The sequence below is a fragment of the Odontomachus brunneus genome, unplaced genomic scaffold (assembly GCF_010583005.1).
Source record: "Odontomachus brunneus isolate Ranch 3 - 2012 unplaced genomic scaffold, Obru_v1 Obru_scaffold_169, whole genome shotgun sequence".
NCBI classification, from domain to species: Eukaryota; Metazoa; Arthropoda; class Insecta; order Hymenoptera; family Formicidae; genus Odontomachus; species Odontomachus brunneus.
The window spans coordinates 69684-78147 of NW_022639619.1; the positions used below are offsets into that span (position 1 = coordinate 69684).

Below are 8464 nucleotides of genomic sequence, written 5' to 3' on the forward strand. Positions count from 1 at the left end.
ATACAGGGTGAGCCATTTTAATCGACGGATCCAAATTGCTCCTAAAATACGCCAGCTACAAAAAAATGGTTAAGACAAGAATTGTAGAGGACAATGGGGATCATTTTACCATGCTAATAATTTTGACTTTCAGATCGATTTTCAAGGTCATCCGAAGGTTAAAGTCATTTTTTAAAATTAGAACCCCTATTTTTGACACCGGATTCGAAAAGAGCAGAAAATTTTACGTTAAAAATGATATTTAGATTTTTTTTCTGAGTCCAAGAAGGTCAAATCAAGAACTTGGAAGATGTTAAATTCAATACTTTTAGCGTTACCCGGAAACAACGACGTGGACGTAGTAAGTTCTGTTTCCTTTGGGGTGCTTGATTATCGTGAGTCCCCTTGCCTCTCACATCTGGGGTGCTTGATTATCGTGAGCCCCCTTGCCTCTCACCATAACTGCAATTTATCATAATTACCCACGGAGTAACTGTTCAAAGTTACCTCCGTTTGCTTCAAGGCACAAATTTAAACGTCGTTCAAAATTTCTCACTGTTGAAAGCAAAGTGTCTCTAGGAATGGCTGCGCAAGCTCTACGAATTCGTTCCATTATATCTTCCTTTGTTGTAGTCCGTTGAGCAAAAACAACATCTTTCACGTATCCAACATTAACAGCTTCTAAGTTGTTTTTAATCATTTTTTATTTGACTTTCTTGGACTCAGAAAAAAAAATTTAAATATCATTTTTAACGTAAAATTTTCTGCTCTTTTCGAATCCGGTGTCAAAAATAGGGGTTCTAATTTTAAAAAATGACTTTAACCTTCGGATGACCTTGAAAATCGATCTGAAAGTCAAAATTATTAGCATGGTAAAATGATCCCCATTGTCCTCTACAATTCTTGTCTTAACCATTTTTTTGTAGCTGGCGTATTTTAGGAGCAATTTGGATCCGTCGATTAAAATGGCTCACCCTGTATATATATATATATATATATATCTTGAAACTCATCAAGAAAAAGCTTTTAAAAAGAAAAGAGCTATTTGAAAATTGACTATTTAATCTAATTTGGGAATTTATAAAAATCGATTATTTATTACTTAAAAATTATTTCAAAATTAATTAATTTTATTGTAAATGTTATATGTATTGTAAATGTTGTATTCTTGAATATATTTTGTAGAGAGAGATATTCTCTCTTTTATATTATTATCAATATAATTTTATGTATAGCAATTTTTAATATATATACGTAGAACGGATTTAATATATATTTAATATTTAATATATACTTAATAATGCGAACGATCGAATTCGTTAACAATAAACAAATCTGTGTTCCCTCATACATAAATACATATACAATAAACATTATATATATTATGTTATATAAAATTTTTAATTAGTTATAAAAAGAGAAAAAAGAATTTTCCTTTCAGATTTATTTAGCAATAATATTTGTGATTTCTGTAGCTAATTTGACGTACCAAGAAAACAACTGCTAACTACGACCCTGGCATAAATTGAATCGTGTTGCAAATAATCGACAGCTAGGACAAAAATAAAAAAAGGATATACCTTCTCCCTGGCATCTGAGGATATACATGCATTTGCCAAAATGCTCAAGCACATGTTGAGTATGGTGCTGTGTGGATTGCGCAATAAATTCACAAGAATATTAAGGCCTCCGTGTTTGATGAAATTTTTGCAACGCAATGGCTCGTTTCTGAGCTGGGAGAGGCAGGTGACGATGCCACTCTTGCTATTCACCCGAACATGCTCCTTCAATTCTTGCATGTCCAACAACTCCGACATCGCTGTATCCTTCTTCGTCAATGATATCGCGCGTAACCGCCCGTATGTGGAAATTTCAGATAATTTCAGTCGAAAAACAGAATTACTTGCGAAGCAACATAACCTCAAAATTGCGTCGCCCCACGCGAGCGAACGTAGCCTCACTTGTCCAGCGCCGCGCCCTCTGCATAAATCGTCGATTATCGCGGTTGGTAATTTGTTTTCTTGTGTATCCGATCGTCATTGACGGTTCTAGCGAGGCATCGCTAGATGACACTAAGCGATCCGCGAAATATCACTTTGGATATGTTCCACTTGGAGATCGCGTCGACGCATAACATCATTCCGTTTCTGTTTAACGTTCAATGAGAAACAAGGATAAGATGATACTCGCCGTAAACATAATCGCCAAGTGGAATTTACCCTTTGTGACTTCTTGTAACTCGTTCTGAGCTCCAATAGTTTTAGATTATTATTAAACTAGGTTAGGCTAGTATGCTAATATTTAAGCAATTTAAGTATCTTACATACATTCCATTATTACATAAAGGGAGAACTGCGTGTTTTCTTGGTATGTAAAATTAGCTACAGAAACCATAAATATTATTGCTAAATAAGATAAATCTGAAAGGAAAATTCCTTTTCTCTCTTTATAAATAATTAAAAACATAATATATTATGTAACATAATATATATAATATATAATGTTTATTGCATATGTATTTATATATGTATTTATATATGTATATATAAATGTTATTTATTGTAGTTTTTTTACCTTAAAGTTGTAGTAAATTGAATAGAGTTGATATAATTGATATTATAAATTTCTAGATATCTTAAGCAACCTTACCATCTTCAAATATGAACGAGACTATGAAATATGTTATCCATATGGCAGATTATTTGGACACATATTCTGGCAGAGATAAAATGTTAAAAACCCTGTCATATACAGCAAAACTTCTCACTATAAGCACTTCATCCAAGAGTACTCAAAAGAAACTTAAAGATATTGGAAGTGAAATGAGTGAAGGTAGAATGTTACTGCGCCTGTTGGATGACTTTTCTGCATTACGTTCCGTTATAAAATATGGATGGGGAAAAGAGGTAAAAAATGACATCTGTAGAGTATATCATTATATGTAAATAATATAAAACAAAATAATATTCTATATATATCTGAAATCTTAAATATTATTAGGTACTTTAAAAGAGGAATACTATGTATATTATATATATTGAAAATTATTTTTAAAATTTTATGCTTGATCTAACAATAGGAACCTGATAGCTTAATCAGATGGGCTCAAGTGTTGCAAAATACAGTGGACATAATCTATTGTGCTATAGAACATATTTATTGGGCTGGTATACGTGACATTGTTTTAATCAATATCAATAAGTGGAGTTTAGCTACAACTTTATTCTGGATACTAAGCATACATCTATCATTATTAAAGTAAGTAAATATATTCTTCAATATATCCTCAGGGAACTTAAAAAATATAGATATATTTTTTTCTTTTTGATTTTAATGACTTGTAAGACATTTCTTATCAATGTTTGTTCCTATAGGACAATGAGAAAAATTAGATATCTTCAAATATGCAAAATAAATTTGGAGAATAGTTATCAACCCGACGGATTGTAAGTAAAATGCAATATATTGACAATAATATTAGAAAATAATTCATGGCAAAATTGATACATATTTATTTATTATAACAAATTTCCCAACAGGAAATTGAGAGAAGTCACCAGGAAACGTAATTTCGAAGTATTAACGTGTACACGCTTATTGCTGGATCTTGGTTATGCAGTTCATTACTTACCAACAGGTGTACTTTGGGGAGAATGCTTACAGACTTGGCATGTAGGAGCACTTGGTACAATGTCTGCATTAATCGCGATTTATCAAGCTCTTAAAAACCGCATAGAAGCAAAGAAACTTTCCTAACGATATGTATATTTTTTTGTTACCTTAATTGACAAACAATAAGAGGTTTGTATTATTATATACTGTGTATATAATAATAAGATACATACAATGAAAGAGAAAGAAATATATACATGCTTTATATATAAAGAAACAATATTTTAACAATATTTTAAAACAATATTTTAAAGAAACAAATATTTCAAGTATTTTAATATTATATTTAATATATATTTATATATATTTAATATTATATAATATTGAAATACTTGAAACATATTACAGTATTGCATTCAATATTATAAGCTGTATATATATATATATATATATATATATATATATATATATATATATATATATATTATAACAATACTTAATATTATATTATTACTATGGGTGTTAAAATATTAATATATTATAAATTGAGAATAATGATTTTCTGCATAGGATTATCGTTATTATTGTTATATATTTTTAAACTGTATTGTATTATTTATTGTGGTACACTAATGGTATTATTTTATATATATATATTTTTGAAAAATTTTATTATTTTTTATGACATAATAGCAATTCAGTGAAGGTATGGATGTTAATCTTGATTACTGTATTTTCGTTAATAAGATAAATTACTCTATTTCTATTAAAAATCAATTTAAATTAAAAAATTCGTTTAATTTCTGAAATCAAATAACACCATAAATATCTTAAGACATCGGTTAAACAAATACCCATCAAAACCATTAAAAAATGACGGGAGTGCCAAAACACTTTCTATATGATAGAAAAAAATTAAATTATCGCATAATGATAATATTAAAGAGATGTGATTCTATTTTAATATTTAATGAATATAATTCTTCCGATACAAATATCGCATGCACATACTATCGCAGCTTGAATATCAAACGATTACATTAAAGACTGAACGTGAGTAATAAATACAGTTTTTTGTTTATAGTAATTGGATATAAAGTCTGATTTTCCTTTTTATATTCAGAAGCTTCGTCGATATTTTTTTAATTTAAATGGTTTTAGGCTGTTGTCAGGTTAACATGCGATAGTGTGTCGTAAAACTTCTTATTTTATATGTACGTCGTTAACAAGTATCGTCGTGTCTTTACGAATTCACTCTTAAACGTTATTAATAAAAGCTAAAAGATAGGAGAGGCACTTCTCGTCTGAACGTAAAACGAAGTACTTCGAATCTATCCACGATGTAATCTACGTCATTGCAACGTGACTTACGATCGAGGTCTGGTTGTACTCGAGATTGAACGGTACTAACTCTAATTTTAGTTACAACCGATCGACGATGCGATTGGATCGACCTAAATCCCTGAAAAGCTTAATGTTTATGCGCACTGACAATAGTCTTCGTTTTTTATAATAATAACAAATCATTCTGCTACGCGTCGATCAGGGCGATTGTGACGCAGGAATAAACACGGTACTAGAATATTTTTCAATCAGAGGATTAATAATCGTTATGAAAATCGGCAAAAGCAATAACTCTATTTCTTTGCTAGGTATCATAAAATCATTAAAAACACTCAGCCCTATCAGTCCTATCAGTCCATTAGAAAATATAACTATTATCTGTCATTTACTCCAGCCCCACGAATTCCCTGATTGACTCTAATAAGGCCCACAATTTTAGCACGATTGATAATTGAATACGGATCCGCGCCTATACAAGTTTTCAAAGTTTCACACGCATACTTCATTTCAATTAAGTAATTTATTCCAGCAGAACGAGACACGTTCTACGACTTTCTCCCCTCTCTCTCTCGATTGTTCTACTAGAATCGATCGTTCAATTAAACGAGCACAAAATTTCGAAAACTCGCATCGGCATAGACGCGTATCAACATTAATTGTCACTTACACAAAGATTCGGGCTCGTTTTTTTACGTTGTAATAACAATTAAAAAATAATTTACGTTCGCCACTTTGGAGGAAATCTATGAGGATGTTACGTTTAAAAGGCACGACTTATTGAAACTCTCTCAAACAACGCGTTGTATAGATCAGGATCGTTAAAATTGCTTACGATAAAATCTGCTCTATTGAAGTGGATGATACTGTCATCGTAAGAGTAGAGCGATTTATGTAGATTAAATATCACCGAAATATGTCCGTGAAGCTTGATGATCGAGCACGTGTGTATATATATTATTTTCTGTCGATGTGTTTTAAAGCACTTTTTTGTTTAAATTGCTTATATATGTAGCAACCACGTTATTATCGTCATCTGTGAATCATATATATGTGATATACTTAACGGGATATATAATATATATCGCGTATGATCTAAGTATTTCTCACGTACTTGGTGGATATTGGCTACTTTATATTTTTAACCGCTGCGTGCAAACTCATCTTTATCACTCCAATGAACAGTCTTAGACTTCTTGCGATATATTTTCGCTATGAATAAGTCGCGGCTGTATCCTCCATTCTTACTGAGATTATTAATTTTCATTGGCAATTCAGTACGTTAAAATATTCTTATTATATTATTATATCAATATTATTCATCGCTAAAACGAACAAGCGTGTCTGCGTAATATTAAAAGTAGCTAAACGTTATTTTGAAAATCAACATATAATGAAAACTAACAACGGATGAATAGGCATTCAACCGTTTTGGTTTCACACACCAACAAGAGACGGGAAGAGTTATTGGTGAGCGAGTGAGTGAGTGAGTGAGTGAGTGAGTGAGTGAGTGAGTGAGTGAGTGAGTGAATGAAGGAATGAATGAATGAATGAATGAATGAATGAGTGAGTGAGTGAGTGAGTGAGTGAGTGAGTGAGTGAGTGAGTGAGTGAGTCAACGGTGAAATGAATGGCGAAAAAAAGTAAAAATAAAAACAAAGATAGAACATATATCTGCAAAAATATTTTTAATTCGACAAAATCGTATCAAAACAGGAGAAACGCGTGGTAAAGGATGAAGCCTTACTTAAAGGAAAGATGTAACATGTTCGTACATGATAACAAAAAGAAAAAAAAAAGATAAAAATAAAAATGAATCAATTCCCTACAATCCGCACCAGAGAATCGTAGACCGTGTACTTCTCCATTTCGTCAACCGTTAAACAGTCCGTGTGAGCGAAACACATTTGCAGCAGCTGTTCGCTTCGGTTAGAAACTAATCGATCGCGGCTGCTTATGCTGCAATCGGATGTAAAGAGATACATTGTGATCTAACGTAAAAATTAACAATGTGTAACGTCATTGACAATCCGTATCGTAATGGAAGAACGATCAGCGAGTTGTACAATATACAAATCGGAAAGAATCTCCCGTTATATCACATTAACTTCGGATGTATTACGTGTGCGCATTGTAATAACGACAAATAATTATCACATAATTACTCAGACGCCGTTCTAGAATGATCTTTCTAGCATTATCGTAACAATTCATAAATTAAGCGTAATATATATTTTCTCTTATTCATACGATAAACGCATGATGATGAAGCTATATAAATTTCCTGAGGATCCTACGTGTTTCATTGAGCCCAGCTCAAATTACCATAACGGAGCTTTCTCGTCTCGCGTAAAAAATTATTGTCACTGTGAAAACCACAATTCAGCTCTCACGACTTTAACGAAAAAGTATGTGTGTACGTGTAAATCTGCTGTGACGATATGCGCGTAAACACGCGCATATGTGTGTATGTATGCGTAAGCATTCTTGTAAGGCATTTTGCTCCTAATGCACGATTATAGCATAATCTAGGATACTGTTGGCACAATATATTATTCCGCGGTAAAAAAAAAAATCGATAAGAGAGAACCTACTTCTCTCTTTCCTTTTCTTTTTCTTTCTAAGTGAGCGTACTAAATAAAAGTATTGTTTGCTCGAACGTAGTAAAAACTGCGTTCGCAATAGGAACTTTCTGACAAACACGACTTCAATACGCATCATGTCTCCTCGCACGTACGATAACGATACAAACCAATCGTTGCATTCGCAGCTGAAAACTGAATCCCTATGTATCCCCGTATATCGTCAGACTAACTGTCCGCGGCTCTGCGATAAAAACTTAGTCTGCACCCTGTTGCCTAATGTTCGAGATCAGGCGGCGCAATGTCGATACCGAAGAAGTCAAAAGGAACAAAAAATAGAGTACAACGGCGCAAACGTAAAGCGAGTACTGAATTATGGCCGCGCGCGCAAATACGAGCTTCTTTGCCCTTCAAATATTGCTCTTTAGATCATTGTCGTGCTCGACATACGGGGACAGTTGTTCATTCCGAAGTTCGGATTCAATCCTATCACTTGATTCGTCTTCGAGTTTCGCGTCAGAGGTGTATGATGCGACATCGAGTCCACGGAATGTTGCCACTGCCAACATCTAAGGCAGAAGTATCGGAAACACGCCTAAAAATATAATTATTTTAAATATAATTATTTGTTAATTTGAAGAATCACAAACTTAAAGTTATATCATTTTTAAAATAGATGAGAAGTTTCTTGCGTAAGAGAATGAAAACCTAAAGTTCCGAATAAGATGAAATTGTGAGTGATAATTGTAAAATTATTTTCGTACCACATCACGACAGAAGTAATGTCCTTGCTGTACGATGCACACAGAGCATATCGATTCTTCGATGTATGGATCTACTTGTACCTATAAAATATGTTAAATATATATATAGGTTTTACAAAATTTCAATATATACAAAGTGTCCCGTGTAAGACGGACCAAAAGAAAAATATAAGTAGAACACATAAA

The 8464-nt window shown here is 32.4% G+C and overlaps 3 protein-coding genes across 11 annotated transcripts in view; 1 reads left to right on the forward strand and 2 right to left on the reverse strand.

Moving 5' to 3' along the window:
* LOC116851238 overlaps nucleotides 1–1944 on the reverse strand; it is a 7019-nt gene extending 5075 nt beyond the window's left edge. For all 3 annotated transcript variants that reach the window (XR_004379553.1, XM_032830472.1, XM_032830471.1), the window contains exon 1: nucleotides 1560–1944. Coding sequence is in view for 2 of the 3 variants with exons in the window: in XM_032830472.1 (XP_032686363.1) it covers nucleotides 1560–1796 (237 nt within the window). In the remaining variant the exon portion in view is untranslated. The remainder of the gene's footprint in view (nucleotides 1–1559) is intronic.
* The window catches only part of LOC116851248 (peroxisomal membrane protein 11C), a 4615-nt gene extending 695 nt beyond the window's left edge, over nucleotides 1–3920 (forward strand). The window contains exons 1-5 of one of the 3 annotated variants that reach the window (XM_032830502.1): nucleotides 2092–2259; nucleotides 2610–2885; nucleotides 3059–3237; nucleotides 3354–3425; nucleotides 3519–3919. In XM_032830502.1, coding sequence (XP_032686393.1) covers nucleotides 2640–2885; nucleotides 3059–3237; nucleotides 3354–3425; nucleotides 3519–3735 — 714 coding nt within the window. In that variant the 5' untranslated portion in view covers nucleotides 2092–2259; nucleotides 2610–2639 and the 3' untranslated portion in view covers nucleotides 3736–3919. Of the gene's footprint in view, nucleotides 1–2091; nucleotides 2347–2609; nucleotides 2886–3058; nucleotides 3238–3353; nucleotides 3426–3518 lie in introns of those variants that run through there. The other 2 variants (XM_032830500.1, XM_032830503.1) reach the window with 2 other exon arrangements.
* Nucleotides 3921–6603: 2683 nt separating this feature from the next.
* LOC116851241 (cytoplasmic polyadenylation element-binding protein 1) overlaps nucleotides 6604–8464 on the reverse strand; it is a 9057-nt gene continuing 7196 nt past the window's right edge. For all 5 annotated transcript variants that reach the window (XM_032830490.1, XM_032830489.1, XM_032830485.1 and 2 more), the window contains exons 11-12: nucleotides 8279–8359; nucleotides 6604–8109 (exon numbers count right to left, since the gene is read on the reverse strand). In XM_032830490.1, coding sequence (XP_032686381.1) covers nucleotides 7939–8109; nucleotides 8279–8359 — 252 coding nt within the window. In that variant the 3' untranslated portion in view covers nucleotides 6604–7938. The remainder of the gene's footprint in view (nucleotides 8110–8278; nucleotides 8360–8464) is intronic.